Source organism: Ictalurus furcatus, chromosome 20 (assembly GCF_023375685.1).
Source record: "Ictalurus furcatus strain D&B chromosome 20, Billie_1.0, whole genome shotgun sequence".
Lineage (NCBI taxonomy): Eukaryota > Metazoa > Chordata > Actinopteri > Siluriformes > Ictaluridae > Ictalurus > Ictalurus furcatus.
Window position 1 is genome coordinate 11,353,602 of NC_071274.1, and position 19,866 is coordinate 11,373,467.

The 19,866-nt window shown below is 40.5% G+C and overlaps 2 protein-coding genes across 5 annotated transcripts in view; one reads left to right on the plus strand and one right to left on the minus strand.

The window, feature by feature from the left end:
- The window catches only part of camsap2b (calmodulin regulated spectrin-associated protein family, member 2b), a 105,600-nt gene extending 91,173 nt beyond the window's left edge, over positions 1-14,427 (minus strand). For 2 of the 4 annotated variants that reach the window (XM_053651488.1, XM_053651486.1), the window contains exon 1: positions 13,725-14,427. In XM_053651488.1, coding sequence (XP_053507463.1) covers positions 13,725-13,866 — 142 coding nt within the window. In that variant the 5' untranslated portion in view covers positions 13,867-14,427. The remainder of the gene's footprint in view (positions 1-13,724) is intronic. The other 2 variants (XM_053651489.1, XM_053651487.1) reach the window with 1 other exon arrangement.
- Positions 8,947-18,216, plus strand: LOC128624131 (uncharacterized). The gene is made up of 2 exons (XM_053651495.1): positions 8,947-12,571; positions 15,003-18,216. Exons 1-2 carry the CDS (start codon positions 12,549-12,551, stop codon positions 15,643-15,645), a joined length of 666 nt encoding a protein of 221 aa, XP_053507470.1. The 5' UTR covers positions 8,947-12,548; the 3' UTR covers positions 15,646-18,216.
- The last annotated feature ends 1,650 nt before the right edge of the window (positions 18,217-19,866 follow it).

Consider the following 19,866-nt stretch of genomic DNA (forward strand, 5'->3'; position numbering starts at 1 on the left):
TTTCCCTCTTCCTGTTTACAGCAGAGGAAGAGGGACACTGTACACAAACCAAGTCACACAGAACAATCTTTGTAACAAAGATGTCAGCAGATTTCAACATAGAGGAGGACTTGTGTTTTTTTTGTCTGCTCTCGTGTCAACACAACACGCATTCGTTGTGGTTCTCTCATGAGACCTATGAAGATATTTTGTGAATAAAGACTTAATTTTAGTTTTCTTGAGTGCACAAAGCATTCATATTGCTTCATAAAATTGGGATGAAACCACTGGAGCCACATAGATTACTTTTATGATGCCTTTATGAACTTTTTGGAGCTTGAAAACTTTGGTTACTGGACTGCAAATGGAGGGACAGAAATCTACCAGGTTTCATTAAAAATAGCTTCATCTGTGTTCCGAAGATGAATGAAAGTCTTATTGGTTTGTTTGGAATGACATGAGGGTGATTAATTTTCATTTTTGGGTGAACTATCCCATTAACTGCTAATCTTAGAGGTTTACATACTTTTGCCACTCACATACAGTATCTCACAAAAGTGAGTACACCCCTCACATTTTTGTAAATATTTGATTATATCTTTTCATGTGACAACACTGAAGAAATGACACTTTGCTACAATGTAGTGAGTGTACAGCTTGTGTAACAGTGTAAATTTGCTGTACCCTCAAAATAACTCAAGACACAGCCATTAATGTCTAACGACCCCAATGTCTAAGCGACTTCTTTGGTCGACCATGGCGAGGCCTGTTCTGAGTGGAACCTGTCCTGTTAAACCGCTGTGTGGTCTTGGCCACCATGCTGCAGCTCAGTGTCAGGGTCTTGGCAATCTTCTTATAGCCTAGGCCATCTTTATGTAGAGCAACAATTCCAACAATTGTCATGAGGTGCCATGTTGAACTTCCAGTAACCAGTATGAGGGAGTGTGAGAGCCATGACACCAAATTTAACACACCCGCTCCCCATTCACACCTGAGACCTTGTGACACTAACAAGTCACATGACACCGGGGAGGGAAAATGGCTAATTGGGCCCAATTTGGACATTTTCACTTAGGGGTGTACTCACTTTTGTTGCCAGGGGTTTAGACATTAATGGCTGTGTGTTGAGTTATTTTGAGGGTACAGCAAATTTACACTGTTATACAAGCTGTACACTCACTACTTTACTTTGTAGCAAAGTGTCATTTCTTCAGTGTTGTCACATTCAAAGATATAATCAAATATTTACAAAAATGTGAGGGGTGTACTCACTTTTGTGTGGTACTGTATATGTAATATTGGATCATTTGTTTTAATAAATATATGGCCAAGTATAATATTTATGTCTCATTTGCTTAATTGGGTTCTATGTCTATTTTTAGGACTTGTGTGAAAATCTCATGTTGTTTTAGGTCATATTTATTCAGAAAGTGATCACAAACTTCTAAGTAACACTGTATTCTGTGGTAATTAAATTCGGCTTTGCAAACTCTGCAAATTACTTTTGTTTTCTCCAAAGTTCCGTTGGGCAACTTTTTAAAGTGAAAATTTCCACATAAACTCCTGCCTTGTCCTTATCCATCCAACCAGGATGGCTCAGTTTGGCGGTGCACGCGTCATCTTAAGTCATAGGTCATAGTTCTGTGACACAGATGCTGTGAATTTCTACTGGTCTACTTAAAAGCAACAACAACAAAAAAAAAACATTGCACAAAAAACCTTGCTTTCTCAAAGGAAAACACCTACTGCCAAATTAAAAGAAAGGTTGTTCAGAAAAACCCCACCTTCAGAGAAACACACAGATTTCCTGAACCTGCTCCCAAAAAATGTTTCCATTTTGTGTGTGTCAGTCATGAAAGAGGAGAGACACAGGAAACAGCGCTGTCCGGAAGTACAAACGTACAAAGAGAGTCACAGCCTGAAGCATTCCTGTCAGTAGAATGCTCCATTTTATGAGAAATCTCATAAAAGAGAAATAACTATTAACCGAAGCACAAAACAAATATTTACACTATGAATCATATAAAGTCTGGTTATATGTTATGGAATGATAAGGATTTTTTTTCTGCAGCTTGTGAGCATCTATCAATTCTTATTTCATCGTCACAAAATTGGACAATTGTACATGCACTAGACCCAAACACAAAAAAAATTACATTGCTAGCTTATCATTAAAATTAACTGTTAACCAAATTCTTATAAATCGTATAATCTAGAGTTTGGATCTGTGAGTCATGAAAAATCTGAATAAGATGAATTACAGTCAATGATTTAAAAACTACACTACACTTATCACCTACCTTTACATTACATTTATTCATTTAGCAGACGCTTTTATCCACAGCAACTTACAAATGAGAAAATACAAGCAAAGTGATATATCAAACAGAGAACAATGCAAGTAGTGCTACCATACAAGATCCATTAATTGAGTTCTAGAAGAAGCAAAGTGCGCAGAGTAGAGGTGTAAGTGCCAGAGAATTTCTTTTTTTAGGGGTTGGTTAGGTGTGCACGGAAGAGGTGGGTACCTTTAGTAATAACTTACAATATAAAGTACTTGCTAAAATGACTATTAAACTGCTAACCATTTAAATTGTTATGATGTAATGAAGGCTCAAGAGTCTTTATTTTCAACCTTGTTCTAGCCTGGCACAGTAGCACAGCATTGCATAATTTTCTGCCTCCATTATCTACTCAGAAAGACTCCTTTATAAGAGCTAGCAGACAGTAGTCTCTCCTCCTTGTCCATACTTTCCTTATACCAGACAACTGCTGCTCTGCCCTGAGTCACATGCATGCTTGGCCTAATCTTGGACACACTCCTAAGGTCACTGCGATATAAGAAACAGTCATCCCCATTATGAATACTAGATGTTATGCAGAGGGCAACTTTCTCTGTGTAACACTACACTGTCTGCAACAAAGAAATGTTATGCCATATCTTTCAGCCATGGCTAATCTTGCTAGTGTAAAGCTGATGCTAAACTGTCTAACATTCATTGAATTAAGCCAACTACATACTGCTTAGGTGGCTTTTAGACTAACCTCTTAGTTAGAAGTATGGACACATTGGGTACCGTTAAAGGCTACACTTCCTGTGTTTGTCTGCCTCAATTGTCAGCAGGGTTATCATGCTGATGTGGTGATTCAGACAGGATACAGATCCAAAAATGGTAGAGGGTTGAGAAGGTACAACATGTAGGTTTTCTTTAGAATACAGTGCTTCCCATTACTTACCCAAATTAATTACCATTAATTTGTCCCACCACAGTTTCTTAATGAACCGAAAATATTTGTACACTTCTCATAACATAAAAGTTCTCTGATTTGCACCATTGCTTCGGCAAAACATCTCTCAATACAAGTCAGTCAGACCATCCCCCCAGTAGGGATGGGCGATATCTTATTGTTTGTGATACACCAGTAGTATAATAACGATAAAGCCTAGTTGATGACATTTCTGTGTGCGACCGATTCGCAGCTCACGTACAGAGTGAAAACAAGTATGGTGGAAGGCGGACATGAAGCTGAGGAGGAGTTTGTCGCTAAATGAGGAGCTACCTCTACAATCTGGAACTGGTTTGGTTACAGAAAATAAAGTTTTATTTTTAGATCAATGTTTGTGTGTCTGAAGCTCTCAAGATCACAGCTATCACTTGTGGCCAAAAACAGTGGTGAATGGTACTATATTTATATCGTCACTGATATCACTATCGCAATAAATACCAGAAAATATCATGATATTGTTTATATCGCCCATCCCTACTCCCCAGTCAACAATTCAACTACAAAATGGCAGAGTTGATCAATACCATGTCCTCTTCATCCAGTATATTATTTCATTTTTTTTTTTAAATAAATCAGTTCGACACAGGTAACCACTTTTGCTTCATTTTCTTGATACCTCAAATATATTCTATAGTCAATTTTGTGTTTTGAACATTTGTGAACCATGTTAGACATTTCGTCTTGTTTACCATGCTTTGTGGGTATGACTTTTTTTGCCATGTCATCACCATTCATATCTATACAGCCAATGTGTTTATGATTAAATTACTACTAGAGCACAAAATTGTTTACAAGAGCACAAATTCTTCATAGATCTAGCCTCTTAATTTTGCTCTCAAAGTGCACCAGATTGTTGCATTTAATTTTAAAACGTACAAAATGTTCTTACAGGGGACCATGCCCCCAGACCCCCCTAGAGGGTCAGAGGCCCACCCACCACAGTCTGACAAAATCCTGTGTGAAACACTGTAATAGGTTCTGTTTATAAAATTATTAGGATAAGGTCCAGTACAAAAAAAATATATAGAGTCACTGAAAAATCATGTCAACAATCAAATTTTCAGTATCAGTCAAATTTTATGAGTCTCAATCAAATATTTGTATTTCAGGCCAAAAACATACAATCATCTTAATAATTTAAGATCTGTTCCCTAAAAGCTGTCTAAAATCTCTGTACACCACTAACAGTAAAAAGGGTAAATTGGTATTTTTTAGAAAATGTTTGGATCAATTTCTGCCATGAGCTATTACAAGATTTTACCAGACTACTCTTTAAGAAATTGGTGGGGCCAGTGCCCCAGTGTAGGTTATGCCTGTGACTGTGATATACAGTCAGGTCCATATGTATTTGGACAGTGACAGTTTTTGTGATTGTACACCAAAATTTTGAAATGTAGCAATCAAGATGTGATTTAAGTGTAGACTTTCAGATTTAATATACGGGGTTTAACAAAAATACTGAATTAAACATTTAGGAATTACAGATATTATTTTACATAGTCCCTCCATTTTCACAGGCTCAAAAATAATTGGAATAACAAGGATAAATATAAGGACTATTTTAATACTTGGATGCAAATTCTTTGCAGTCAATAACTGCATGAAACCTGGAACCCATGGATATTGCCAAATGCCGAGTTTCCTTCCTTGAGACGCTTTTGCAAGGCCTTTACTGCAGCCACCTTCAGTTGCTGCTTATTTGTGGGTCTTTCTGCCTTCAGTTTGGGCTTCAGTAAGTGAAAACTATGCTCAGTTGTGTTGAGGTCAGGTGACTGACTCAGCCATTTAAGAACATTCAATTTCACTGCCTTAAGAAGCCCTTGGGTTGCTTTTGTAGTATGTTTTGGGTCACTGTCCATAGGCATTGTGAAGCACTTTGACAATGATATGCCTACCTTCACAAGGGTGTTCTTGACTTGGTTAGATGTTGTGAAGGAGTTTACTATACCAAAGAAAGAATTCTGTGATCATCCACTTTAGTTGTCTAACATGGTCTTCCAGGCCTTTTGGTGTTGCTGAGCTCACCAGTGCATTCCTTCTTTCTAAGAATGTATCAGATTGTCGATTTGGCCACTCCTAATGTTTCTGCTATCTCTCGGATAGCTCTGTTTTCATTTTTCAGCCTAAGGACGGCCTCCTTCACGTGCATCGACATTTCTTTGGACTGTATATTGAGAGTTTCCATGGACAGCTACCAAATGCAAATTTAAAACTTGGACTCAATTCTAGACCTTTTATCTCCTTAATTCGTCATGAAATAACGAGGAAACAAACTGCTTATCAGTCAATAGTATGTACAAATGGCTGTAATTCCTAAACGGTTAACTCAATAATTTTGTTAAACCCCTTGAATTAAAGCTGAAAGTCTATACTTCAATTATTTCATTTCAAATCCATTGTGGTGGTGGACAGAGGCAAAATTACAAAAATTGTCACTGTCCAAATAATTATGGACCAGACTGTGTTAGGAACTGCATATCAGCTGTTTTAGTCTGACTGGAACAAACAATTGTTTCCTATGTCTCAAATCCATTAGTCAGTTCAGTTCAATTCATGGTGGACCAGGTCATAAAAGCAAACATTCACGTTAAATTTAAATATTAACCAGCATAATATGTTGCATTTGAATTCCAAATGGCATGAAATGTCCTAAAGGTGGCTACATTTGAGATACTTTTTTTTTTTTTTTACTCTTGGCATTGCCTTATATGAACTTTATGTGCCTAAATTCAACAACACTTGACCCAGATTTTAGTTCTACCGGGGTAGATTCTGATGGGAAAAACAGGCAGCCCCTAAAATGACCTCACTGAAACACAGACATCCAACCACCAAAGGCCTTCCTGTTTTAGCTCACTCCATTGGGATCTGTGTTGTGGTATGCTGGGCTGCTTTACCACAAGATACCATATCACATTGTGTGTGTGTATGTTTTACAAGTCCTATTTTGGTAAATTCTATACTGTTAACATAATAAGAATGTATTTGATTATTTTTTCAATAGTGTAAGAGTAAGATGTGACCTATATTCAAACATATACTATATGACCAAAGGTTTGTGGACACCAGACCATTACACCCATATGTATGTTTTGAACATCCTATTTAGGATTCCTCTGTCAAGAGGAAACCTATTGTTATTGTTAGTATTCTTATTAGGGGTCAAGCACCGAAGGGGCGAAGATATACACTCTTAATACATTGTTCATCAGACTCTAACCAAAAACATGTCACAAAGCTTCTTTTGCTGCTCATGGTGCCGATAACTGGCTTGACCCCAGTATTTCTGCTTGCAACTATATTTAGGGGCCAAGCACCAAAGGTGCGTAGGCACCTCTTGTAATCATTAGTGTTCTTATTATGATTATTATTATTACAGTATCTCACAAAAGTGAGTACACCCCTCACATTTTTGTAAATATTTGATTATATCTATTCAAGTGACAACACTGAAGAAATGACACTTTGGTACAATGTAAAGTTGTGAGTGTACAGCTTGAATAACAGTGTAAATCTGCTGTCCCCTCAAAATAACTCAACACACAGCCATTAATGTCTAAACCTCTGGCAACAAAAGTGAGTACACCCCTAAGTGAGAATGTCCAAACTGGGCCCAAAGTGTCAATATTTTGTGTGGCCACCATTATTTTCCAGCACTGCCTTAACATTCTTGGGCATGGAGTTCACCAGAGCTTCAAAGGTTGCAACTGGAGTCCTCTTCCACTCCTCAATGATGACATCACAGAGCTGGTGGATGTTAGAGACCTTGTGCTCCTCCACCTTCCGTTTAAGGATGCCCCACAGATGCTCAATAGAGTTTAGGTCTGGAGACATGCTTGGCCAGTCCATCACCTTCACCCTCAGCTTCTTTAGCAAGGCAGTGGTCGTCTTGGAGGTGTGTTTGGGGTCGTTATCATGCTGGAATACTGTCCTGCGGCCCAGTCTCCAAAGGGAGGGGATCATGCTCTGCTTCATGTAGGCATTCATGGTTCCCTCAATGAACTGTAGCTCCCCAGTGCCGGCAGCACTCATGCAGCCCCAGACCATGACACTCCCACCACCATGCTTGACTGTAGGCAAGACACATTTGTCTTTGTACTCCTTACCTGGTTGCCGCCACACGCTTGACACCATCTGAACCAAATAAGTTTATCTTGGTCTCATCAGACCACAGGACATGGTTCCAGTAATCCATGTCCTTAGTCTGCTTGTCTTCAGCAAACTGTTTGCGGGCTTTCTTGTGCATCATCTTTAGAAGAGGCTTCCTTCTGGGACAACAGTCATGCAGACCAATTTGATGCAGTGTGCGGCATATGCTCTGAGCACTGACAGGCTGACCCCCCACCCCTTCAACCACTGCAGCAATGCTGGCAGCACTCATATGTCTATTTCCCAAAGACAACCTCTGGATATGACGCTGAGCACGTGCACTCAACTTCTTTGGTTGACCATGGCGAGACCTGTTCTGAGTGGAACCTGTCCTGTTAAACCTCTGTATGGTCTTGGCCACCGTGCTGCAGCTCAGTGTCAGGGTCTTGGCAATCTTCTTATAGCTGTACTCTACTCTCTGTACGTAGAGTAACAATTATTTTTTTCAGATCCTCTCAGAGTTCTTTGCCATGAGGTGCCATGTTGTACTTCCATCAATCGAACTTGCTGTCCACCATTTTAAATTTCACTGAAAACCTTCTTTTTTTTGAACTCCTTCTGGAGCGTTGGCCCCATTTTCACCAAATTCGATTCAGATCATTTTCAGACCATGCTGGCAAAAAGTTATGGATTTTGTGTTCATATACTTAACTGTTTTCATTTAACGCATCAACAACTTTGATGGCATGATGGCAAAACTATTCAGAGGCTGTATCTTTGCAAGGCTTTCTCATACTGACAGCAAACTTTGTGTGCGTCATTGTGACCCCACACTGACCACATCACATCAATTTGGTCACAGCACCACCTATTGGTCAAATATGATAAGCAATTACATCATAACAATTGATTGTATTTATGAATGTTCAACCATTTTGCCTAAAATCATATACAAATGTCTAAAATTACTCTTTTACAGTCGGCCTTGATGCTCCCTGTCATGCTTGTTTAGCTCCTTGTTTAGACTCTTTAGTGCTTGGCCCCTTAATTGCTTCTTGCAGCAATATTTATTATTATTCTCATCTCCCTAAAGGTCCACAATAACTCAAGATCTGAATGGTAAATAGTTTTGAAATTTTGCACATTGATACTACAGACCACGAGTAACTCCCACACCACAAATGGCCCACATGAGCTCATAGGTGGCACTACAGGCCACACTCAAATTCTACATGATTTTTCCCTCCGCCCCATAAGTCCAAAATGTCTGAAAATTGGTATACATGCCTTATTTCTCATTGGGAACAAAAAAGCCATTGGGACCCATAAAGTCACCCATTATAGATTTTCCAATACACTGAAAATTACTGCAAAAAACTACAAAATTATTCTCCTCATGAACCACAGGTCCGATTTACTTGAACTGTGGTACATATGTGTGGTATACATGTCTTTGTATAAGGTGATAAGCAATAAGGAATCAAATAAAAACTGGCCAAACTATTTACATATTGGTGAATTAAAAACTGTTGCGCATATTTCTTGTGTCCATAATCAACATTAACTTATGGACTTGATCTGTACCAAACACAATGTGTGATGTCATCCTCATATCTCCAAAAAAAAAAAGGACATTAAATGGAATAAAAATTTCTCGCTAATGCTAAAATAATGATTTACACATCCGCTAGTCATAAAACAGATACTCCGATTCAATCACCAGTAGTTCATATGAAGACTCTTGACAATGTTGAGTAACAAATCTGAGAAATGGGTGAAAGTAAGATGAAAAATAGCTTTATCATGAATATCTTAAATATGCATTTTTGCCTAAATGCTAGTGTACTCTTCCAGTGGATGTCTCCCTTCCTCCACAGTCCATACATGCTCCAAAATTCTCACTGACTCCTAAGGCCCTTTACACGTGCGCGAACTTGGGGCTACGCACATGCATCCATGGCTTTCTGGCAATGGTCCGCTGACTGTCTATTAGGCAGACATTCTGTGGCTGATTTGGCCACAGCTAATGCTAACAGAAACATTAAGTCTTCTCCAGAACCATGAAGCTTGGTCAGTTTTGCCAGTTTTGTTCTACTGTGGCACACTGAAACTAGAGACTAGACTTCTCAGAAAACATGGGCCTAAACAGAGTATAGGTGGCGATACAGGCCACACTTCAAATCTGGCACATTCAAAATGATGGCATTTCTACTCTGTCAGGCCAAAATGTCTGAAAGTTGGTATGCATGCCTTGTTGCTCATGGGGAACAAAAAGGTCTCTAGAACCCATAATGTCCACATGATGGATTTTTCTCTACAATGATCATTTGTGGAAAACTACAAAAATGGACTTAGAATCTGCCATTGATCCAAATGCGTTGAAATGTATCTGTGGGATGCATTTCTCCACCATGTAAATTTTTAAAATACTCCGCAATCTTGAGGAGGAATCCGCCATTGCTGTTTGCAGCTATATTACAGATTTAGTCCCACCTTCACTCTTATGGACTTTCCACTAGATTTTGGAGCATGGCTGTGGGGATTTGCCCATTCGGCCATGAGAGCATTAGTGAGGTCAGGCACTGATGTCAGGCAAGGACGCCTGGGAGGCAGTCTGCCTTCCAGTTCATCAGGTGTTCAATGGGGTCGAGGTCAGGGATCGGTGCAGGCCACGAGTTCTTCGACTCCAACTATGCCTTTATGGACCTCACTTACTATCATGTTGGAACAGGTTTAGGTTAGGGCCATTAATTCCAGTGAAGGGAAATTGTAATGTTACAGAATACAAAGTCATCCTATACAATTGTGTGCTTCCAACTTTGTGGCAACAGTGGAGAAGGTCTATATATGGGTCTGATGGACAGGTGTCCACAAACCTTTGGCCAAATCGTGTATGTTCAGTACGTCAATATAGTACTTCAAAATAGGTATGTGCTGACAGGTCCTAGATGGTTTAGGGGTTAAGGGGTTAACTATGGCAAAGACCGTAACCAGATAGAAGGGTGGCAACAGAATAAATATTAGACTGACACAGGTGAGAAATAACAGGTCATGGAGCAAAAAGTGATGGCCAATCTACAAGTAATGCATCCACATATCGCTATTTCACAACAGTATTGAGGTCTAGTCTTTTATGCCGCATCTTAAATGAACCACCTGTGTGGTCATTAACTTTTCCGTTTCACATTTTACTGAAAGCAGTGGATATGAATATTCGGACTTATGTGAAAATCTGGATTATGTGATTTAATGGCCACAAAGTGATTAATACCCTTCTATAAACTCAAATCTGAACCAAATGATTTTGATTGCATGAATTATCATGAATTATTTGATGGAGTGAATTATGAATTATTAAAAATGCAATTTCGATGAATTAGGATTGCAGGTGTAGATATTTAGAACAAAATCTTTGCTGTGCTGCAGGTTTATCATGCTGTGGCATCTGGTTTAATCCTGACTTAGATTCAGTTTATCAGTCAATACAATTTATAGGGGTAGAACACAATTCATACTTAAAGGGATAGTTCACCCAAAAATGAAAATTCTGTCATCAATTCTGTCAAAATTCTGTCATCAAATCCAAACCCATAAGACTTTCAGTCATCTTCGGAACACAAATGATGACATTTTAATGAAAGAGATTTCTGTCCCTCCATTTACAGTTCACGTAACCAAAACTTTCAAGCTCCAAAAAGTTCATGAAGGCATCATAAAAGTAATTTGTGAGACTACACTTTCACTACACATTATCATCAATCCTCAGAACATTCTCCCAAAATGTTTGAGGATCATCAAGGTGTGTTTTGGGAAGATTCAGACGAGCCTTAATGTTCTTCTGGGTTAGCAGTGATTTTCATCTCACCACTCCTCCATGGATGCCATTTGTGCCCAGTGTCTTTCTGATAGTGGAGTCATGAACAGTGACCTTTAATGATGCAAGAGAGGTCTGTAGGTCCTTTGATGTTGTCCTTGGCTCGTTTTTGACTTGCTGGATGAGTAGTTCCTGTGCTCTTGGAGGAATTTTGGAAGGTCGGCCACTTCCAGAAAGGTTCACTATTGTGCCAAGTTTTTCCATTTGGAGATAATGGCTCTCACTGTGATTCTTTGGAGTCTCAGAGCCTTTGAAATAGCTTTGTAACCCTTCCCAGACTGATGTATTTCAATCACCTTCTTCCTCATAATTTCTGGAAATTCTTTAAATTTTGGCATAGTGTGTTACTAGATAAGACCCTTTAACCAACTTCATGCTGTTGAAAAGGTTCTATTGAAGTGTTGATTTGATTGAACAGGGTTTGCAGTAATCCAGCCTGGTTGCGTCTAGTCCAGATGAACCCCATTATAAATGCATTTCATAGATTTGATGAATTAGTAACTACGGGGCAAATACATTTTCACACAGGCCCAGTTGGTATTGAATAATTTTTTTGCTTCAATAAATAACATCATTTAAAAAAGATATTTTGTGTTTACTCAGGTTGCCATTGTTTTATTTTAGATTTTGTTTTAATTTCTGAAACAATTTAGTATGAGATATACACAAAAACAGAAGAAACACTGTATTTTCTCTTCCATATAGATCTCTGATGCACGTTAACGAGAGAACCGCGATGCATACGTGTTGTGTTGACGCGAGAGTGGACAAAAAAATGTCCGTAGGTTTGGACAAATAAAGAAATGCAAGATCTTCATGGCTGACCCTGCTCTCTGATATGCCGGGGTATGCGAAGATTAGAATTTCACTGTGCATATGTTATCAATAAACACTCATTATCATCATGTCCTCCTCTATGTCAAAATCTGCAGACACCTTTGTTAGAAAGATTGTCCTATGTGACTCAGTTTGTGTACAGTGTCCCTCTTCCTCTGCTGTAAACAGTGCAGCACTTCTGGGTCCCGTTGTATCACAAGAACGCGAGAGCAGATGTTCTTGTGATACAACAGGACCCAGAAGCACTGCACTGATTACAGCAGAGGAGGAGGGCCACAGTACAAAACTGAGGGTATGTCTCAACCAGCTCCCTAGTTCAGTAGTTAGGGCACTGATCAGGGAGTCAGCCATTTTAAGGGCTATCTGAATTGCAAAATCCTTCCAGTGCACTGAAACGTTCAGTCCCTAAAATATCTCACAATGCACTGCAAAAACCAGGGAGCATCGATGCTCACTATGTTCCCTTACTGGAAATGACGTCATGTTTTCAACCAACTTCCAAATGTAAGTAGCTTGTTGTCATTGTGTCTCTCAAATGATTGCATATGTTAGCGATTTTTAACTTTATCTGACATTTTATATACGGTTTGTTTGAGTCTAACGACATTTAAGTGTTTAATGATTTTTTTTAATCTACTAGCTTGGATTCTGCATGACATATGACAAATGTGTGTGATTAAGCTAACAAATTTATATGACATAAAACTTAAATATTTAAGTTTAAAATTTTTGGTGAAGTTCTACATTGCGAGTACATAGTCATGTCGCTGGAAATTCAGTGGCCAGTGTCTCAATGTGTCGTGAGCCAGGGTCCTTAACAGTGCCCGAACTCGTGTACACGATACTGATTCACTACCTACTGAACTAGGGAGCTGTTTGAGACATACAGAGTCAGTTTAGAGGACCTTTTTTGTGAACACAACACGCATACAGGCTCTCTCATGAGCACTCGTCGGAGATCTATGCATAAGTGAAGATATTTTGTGAATAAAGATTTTATTTTATTATTTATGCTCACACAAAGCATTCGTATCACTTCATAAAATCGGGATTAAACCACTGGAGTCACATGGATTACTTTTATGATGCCTTTATGAACGTTTCGGAGCTTGAAAGTTGTGGTTACGTGGACTGTAAATGAAGGGACAGAAATCTCCCAAGTTTCATTAAAATGTCTTCATTTGAATACCAAAGATGAATGAACGTCTTATTGGTTTGGAACGACATGAGGGTGAGTAATTGATGACGGAAGTTTCATTTTTTGGGGTGAACTATCGCTTTAAGGTTAGTTTAAGCTTGTAAGAATACACAGTTTTAAAAGAAAAGGTTTGGTTTGTCGTATAATAACAGTCCTTGAGTTAAAGACAGCTTAGAAAATTAGGACTACGTTCGGAACATCATACTGACGTACTAAACAGTACATCAGTATATATTAGTATCCTACTTATTACATACTATTTTGCAACGGAGAATGCAGTCTTGAACGTAGCCTTGGAGACGCATCAGACGCGGAAGGGAAAAACGCGAAGCAGACTATTAATTCAGTTAATGCTTATCTAAACGATGCAGTTTATCCGACACAGGCCCAGAAACTTGGCTTTCTACCATATTCTTCCTCACTCTGAGTTGTGTGGAAATATTACGAAGTGCCACCTACCTGAGCCATAGGCTTTGGCCACGAGCCACGTCAAGCTGCACGCTATTTTGGCCCTCACAAAGTCGTAGTGATCAAACGATTTGATGGCCGGGACGAGAAACGTCCTCCTGCTGTGTTTGGCACCTCTTGCGTCTTCCATCATGATTTCCACACGGACAAGCGCGGAACTACGGGAAAAAACAGGCTCGTGGCATTTCCCTCAATGCGCAAATAGCCCAACAAAAATAACCGCGTGGTGCTTCTGCATATCGGGAAGGTGATGTTTCGGTGAAACGGAGAAAACCATTTCGCTGTTTCTCTATCGTGGGCCGTAATCGATCCAGCGACTAAACGCAAAGGACTGCGGTAGTTTTCAGCCTTACTCTGGCATTATCCTTAGGTTGCGGCAGAGGCTCAAGCGCAGCGGGAGACGCAAAGTCCTGCCATCATTAAGTATGTCAGTGCGCCCTACGGAGAGCTAAAACCATTGCTGCGTGTCACTTTAGCGGATTACCCTTTTCTTAAAAATTAAGACTGCGCCCTCCAAAATTCGATCAAAATCAATCTCTCTGTCTCTGTGGTTAGCCTGCCGCACTTGTCTGGTAAAGCAGGAGTTGCCTGCGCATGCGCACTAAGCCCAAACGCACTCTGGTGACGTTTTCCATCCTTTCAGCACCAAACTTTTTTCTCCATCTGACATCATCGACACACGTTTGTCCACCTCATATTCAAATGAACTTGTATATGAATCTAATCACACCCACGGCCTAAATAATTCAAGTTTGATTGATTTTATCACTTTGTCATATGACCACAAAAGTCCAATTCTAATTTTATTTTTTGACTTCTGAGTTCAAGTTATTTAAAGGAAGAAAGAAAAATACACACAATGGCATGAAGCAGTGATGCTGAGGCTGATTTCTTGCTAATTCAGACTACACAGTAGATTCATGCAGTCTATCTATGGTAGCATTTTCCGGATTTTGTTCAAATTCAAATGCTAAAAAGAAAATGCTGCTTCAAACATGTATTTTCAAATACGTTTACCATCTAAAATTAAAATGCAAATGCAAAGCCCATTCGACAATTTATTTCCATTGCTTAAACTGGTATGACTGTGCCACATTGGAAAAAGTAATAACAATCGTATAATTTGTGATTGCATTTTCCCCATGTGTTATGTATATCAGAGAAGGAACTCTGAACTACAGTTCCCAGCAGCCACTGAACCTCACTGCGTCACAGTCACATGACCACCTGCACCTGAATCACGTTCTTGAATCTGTCATCTCTCTGCAGTGCGGAAGAGACTACTCCACACCTGAACCTCAGAGAGCGAGCCATGTTCCTACCTGAGGTCAAAGAGACGGCCTCCCAAGCCATGTTGCTGTCTGAGGTCAACGAGGTGACCTCCCATGCCAACTTCTTGTCTGGGGTCGAAGAGACGGCATCCCAAGCCACGTTCCTGTCCGAGGTCGATGAGACGGCCTCCCAAGCCATGTTCCTGTCTGAGCTCGACATCACAATCAGCAACGTTATGTTTGCATCTGAGTCTGCTGACACGGCCAACCAAGTTCTGCTCACGCCAGAGTCTGCTTACACGGCCAACCAAGTTCTGCCTTCCTGTTCCGCTGAGGACATTGCTCTGCATTACTGTTCTGCTGAAGACGTCGCTATGACTTCTTGCCCTGCTGAAGCTGATGACCCAGCTTCCCACACCTGGGTGCTGTCTAGCGACCACGGCAAGCCGGCCCCAACCTCATGCCTGTCCCTCGGCTCCTTGAGGAGCCTGCTATCTGTTGAACAATGCCTGCATCAGGACCTAAGGGGTTGTGAAAACATTTTGCCCAGAGGGCCAGGACCGCCAGGGGAGGAAATGTTTTCTGGTACTCTGGGAGTAGCGCCTTTTGGGGGGTGGGGGGTTCTGTCACGTTTGTCATAGGAATATGATATTATAAGGAACTCTGAACTACAGTTCCCAGCAGCCACTGCACCTCACTGCATCACAGTCACATGACCACCTGCACATGAATCACGTTCTTGTTAACAAGCACTTGTGTATTCAGCCACAGTTTGCACTGCACTCTTGTCTTACTTTGATGTTGTCCATGTTGCTGTGTTTAAGTTCTTTGGTTTATGTTTAGTCATTGCCTTAGTGGTTTGCTGCCGACTCATAGTTCTTGTTTTGTGTTTGGTTGTGCTATTAATTAAAGTAAATCTGCACTTGCACCTGTCTCTGCCTCCAAATCGTGACACCATGGTGCAATTCAGAACTAAGTGAAAATAACAGAATTCTAAGACAAATTCTAAGACAAACAGACCACAATACCAGTTCTGCTGTAAAATTAATATGGAAAAAAGATTTGGGGTGCACATTTGAGGATGAAGAATGGGGAAAGATTACTGGAAATTTATAACTGATGTCTAAAAATATTAGAACACATCTTATACAACGTAAACTGTTGCACAGATTCTGCTGGACACCCAGTAAGCTGTTTAGGGCAGGATTGAGGGACAGTCTAGATTGCTGGCAATGCCAGAGGGAGGAGGGCAACCTGTTTCATACCTTTGAGTCCTAGTAGGAAAGCTGAATCACAATGGATACAGAGCTGCATCATGCTGGGCAGACTTATCAATATTGTGAGAGACTTGAAGTCTCCTGAAAAGCCATCAGCTTATGTTGGCTCTCAGATTTCGGGTGTGTGGCAGCCTACTAGAGACTCTCCTTTAGTTTGCAGGTGAGGATAGATATCCGCTACTCTAGGTGGAGGAAATTTCTCTACTTTTGCAATTTGAAATAAATTGTAATTATGTGGCAAGCCAGGAAAACGACTACACTAATGGTCACAGTAACAATGATATGGTTTCTTGTGGGACCTCATTTTCCCACCCTCTCTGTGTGTGTGTGTGTGTGTGTGTGTGTGTGTGTGTGTGCGTGTGTGTGTATGTATGTATGTATTATTATTATTATTTACACATTTACTTTTGTTTTGTGTGTCTTTGTTTATGTTTTTTTTTTTATTTAAATGATTGAGCATGTGTTTTACATTGATTTCAAGATTTTATTTGTCACATACACAATTATATAAAGTATACAGTGCCCTCCACTAATATTGGCACCCTTGGTAAATATGAGCAAAGAAGGCTATGAAAATTTGTCTTTTTTGTTTAACCTATGTTAAGTTCTCCAATGTATTTCTGTTTGCTCTATGTGCCATTTGTGTCTATATGTTGGTGGTGGGATGGCTTTCTTTTGTCTCCTCCCCTTCTCTAGGCCCCGCCCACGGAATGCGTCATGTTCCGGCTTGCTACTGGATGATCACATCCTGAGAACAGCTTGTGGCTGCTCAGAAAACAGATGTTTCGCTCTCTCACTGTATGGCTGCTGCTGTAGATAAGGCGCAGTTACCTCAATGTTCTACAGTGTATTTCTTTGAGGGGGATGTATTAATGCGTAAGTAGACACCCTCAAACTCTGAGCATGTTGAAGGTCAGTTTTTCAAGTTGTGCTTCCAAAACCATACCGAACCCAAGTGAGTATTGCACATGACCATGATCTCGCTTGTCACCTTGGTGTGAGGAAGACATATGACCGTGTTTTAAGGTCTATGAGGTCAGAGGTTGCCAGGTATTGCCGCTCCTGTCATGTGTGTCAGGTTGCATGGAAGCCAAACCAGGTTGTTCCCCCTAATTCACTTCAACCAATACCTGTTATGGAAGAACCTTTTGAAAGAATTTTAATCGATTGTGTGGGTCCCCTTCCTCGAACCAAGTCTGGTAATTCATACCTACTAACTTTGATGTGTGCTGCTACTAGGTACCCTGAAGCTATACCCCTGCGTAGCATAAAGTCCCGTGCTGTCATCAGAGGTCTTGTCAAGTTTTGTACCACTTTTGGTTTGCCAAAATACATCCAGTCAGACCAGGGTTCAAATTTTATGTCTGCTCTTTTCAGGAAGGTTATGATACAATTGAACGTTCGTCATCAGGTTTCTAGTGCTTACCACCCAGAGTCCCAGGGTGCATTAGAAAGCTTCCACCAGACATTGAAGTCTATGCTGTGGACCTACTGTTTAGGTCAGGGAAAAGATTGGGATGAAGGGATTCCCCTGTTATTGTTTGCTATCCATGATGTTGTACAAGAGTCACTTGGTTTCAGTCCTGCCGAGTTAGTCTTTGGGCACTCTGTTCGTGGACCTTTAAAGGTTTTATAGGAAGAGTTTTTGTCTCCAAGTCTGGTGAAACCCCAAACTAGGAACGTCCTAGATTATGTTAGTTCCTTTTGTGAGTGCCTACATACTGCTTTTGAGTTAGCCAAACATTCTCTTTCATCCTCTCAGGCCTGTATGAAGGCTTTTTTTGATAAAAAGGCTGTGGTGCATACATTCCAAGTGGGTGATGAGGTTTTGGTTTTACTGCCATTACCTGGCTCTGCTCTCCAGGCTAGGTTCTCAGGTCCTTATGTTATTGAGTCCAAGTTGATACAGGCTATGTTGTGAAAACCCCTGACCAGAAACAAAAGTCTTGTGGGTGTCATGTGAATATGCTCAAGCTTTATATCTCTCGTGCTACCACGGATGTTGGCTCTTCAGTTCCTGTTGCCACGTCAGTAGCTGCTGCCTCTATGAGCGTGTCACCGTCTGAGTATTCTCCGGAGGTGGATGGTCTCAGTCTAGGTAGGGCTTGTTTTCCCTGTGCTCAGTTACCAAACTCTGAATGGCTGGCAAATATCCAGTCTAAACTTGTGCACTTGTCAGAGCCAGCCCAGAGTGATTTAATAAGTCTTTTAAAGAAATATCCATCACTTTTTCCTGATACCCCTTCTTGTACTTCTGTCCTCAGACATGACATAGATGTTGGTAATAATGCTCCAGTTAAACAAAATGCTTATAGGGTTAATCCTACTAAACATGCCATTTTGATGGAAGAAACAGACTACTTGCTTGAGGATGGTCTTGCTGTGCCTAGCTGTAGACCCTGGTGCTCGCCCTGCCTGCTAGCTCCAAAGCCTGACAAAAGCTATAGGTTCTGCACAGATTATAGAAAAGTCAATGCTTTAACTAAAGTGGACTCATTTCCCCTCCCAAGAATGGAAGATTGTGTTGACCGAATCAGAAATGCAAAGTTTGTCACAAAACTGGACCTTCTAAAGGGTTACTGGCAGGTTCCACTCACCCCATGTGCATGTGAGATTTCTGCTTTCGCTACACCAGGCAGGTTCCTCCAATACATGGTCATGGCTTTTGGTCTAAAAAATGCTCCAGCTACATTTCAGCGGCTAATGGCACAGGTATAGGGAGATGTAGAGAATTGTGAAGCCTACCTCGACAATGTGGTCGTTTTTACAGACACCTGGGATAGTCATATTTGTGTGTTAGCCCGTGTGTTTGCTCACCTCCAGACAGCCTCTCACACTCTGAACCTCACAAAATGTGAGTTTGGTCATGCCACTGTAACTTACCTTGGTAAACAGGTTGGACATGGTACTGTTCGCCCACTGGATGCTAAAGTTACGTCCATTGCCACTTTTCCTGCGCCCAATACTAAAAGAGAACTTTGACGCTTTCTTGGGATGGCTGGGTACTATAGGAGTTTTTGTAAGAATTTTTCAGATGTTGTGTTGCCTCACAAATCTCCTCCGTAACTCAGTTTTTTTGTGTGGTCTTCTAGCTGTGAGGCTGCTTTTGAGGCTGTTGAGATGTTATGTATTACACCTGTTCTTTCTGCTCTGTGTTTTGTGAAGCCCTTCAAACTTTAAGTAGACGCCAGTGGTACTGGTGCCAGTGCGATCTTGATTCAGGAAGATGCTCATGGCATAGATCACCCTGTTAGTTTCTTTTCTCATAAGTTTAACCATCATCAGTTGAACTACAGCACTATTGAGAAGGAGGCCCTTGCCCTTTTGCTTGCCCTCCAGCATTTTGTAGTTTATATTGGTTCTAGCTCTGACCCTGTTACTGTTTTTACAGACCACAACCCCCTAGTGTTTTTACATCGTTTGTCAAACAGCAGCCAACGGCTCATGCAGTGGTCCTTGATTCTGCAACGTTTTAACATAAACATTCAGCATAAGAAAGGGTCTGAAAATGTTGTGGCTGACTCATTATCTCGGTATCATTTTAATGACAGTTATGAACCTGATGTTCACTCTTAAGGGAGGGGG